At 50.1% G+C, this 669-nt stretch overlaps 1 protein-coding gene across 1 annotated transcript in view; it reads left to right on the top strand.

Moving 5' to 3' along the window:
- Window positions 1-669, top strand: part of LOC109927213 (secreted frizzled-related protein 2-like) — a 12,334-nt gene continuing 11,665 nt past the window's right edge. Inside the window, exons 1-2 of the mRNA XM_048609957.1 lie at window positions 1-293; window positions 462-631. Coding sequence (XP_048465914.1) covers window positions 1-293; window positions 462-631 — 463 coding nt within the window. The remainder of the gene's footprint in view (window positions 294-461; window positions 632-669) is intronic.

Genomic DNA, 669 nt, shown 5'->3' with positions numbered 1-669 from the left:
ATGCCTGGTTGTACGCGGGAATGTCTTCTTTCGCTGATCTGTGCCCTGTCATTCGCGCTAATCGATTGCTTTGACATTGGAATATCGACCAAGTGCGTGTCCGTGCCGAAAGAAATGGGCTTATGTCAGGATGTCGGATACACGGAGATGAGGCTTCCAAATCTGATGGGCCACACGACACTCAGAGAAGTTATCCCAAAATCTGCTGAATGGGAGTCGCTGCTTCGCACTGGCTGTCACACTCACAGCGCCACGTTTCTCTGCTCCTTGTTTGCTCCAGTCTGTTTAGACACGTAAGTAATCCGCTCGCAATATCCCGCCTGGCTACTTCTCATAAAGGTTCCTTTGATTTCGGTCGTTGAGAACATTGTTGAGTAGAATCTGCACATTGCCTCGTCCCTGTTGCGGAACATTTGGGAAAATGAGCAATAAGTAATTTTGCCCCATTGTGTGGTTTGCAGGTTCCTCCAGCCTTGCAGGAGCCTGTGTGTAGCTGTCAGGGATAGTTGTAGCCAAGTGCTTACCTGCCACGGACAGTCCTGGCCCGATGCCTTTGACTGTGATCGATTCCCCGCCGATGAGGACACCTGCCTCACATCCATCAGCACAGAATCTTCGACTTATCGAAAATGTGAGGCCTACGAGCAATTCCACTTGTTTCAGTGTCAC

This window comes from Rhincodon typus, chromosome 22 (genome assembly GCF_021869965.1).
Source record: "Rhincodon typus isolate 14 chromosome 22, sRhiTyp1.1, whole genome shotgun sequence".
Taxonomy (NCBI): Eukaryota; Metazoa; Chordata; class Chondrichthyes; order Orectolobiformes; family Rhincodontidae; genus Rhincodon; species Rhincodon typus.
This window is presented reverse-complemented; position numbering and strand designations above follow the sequence as displayed.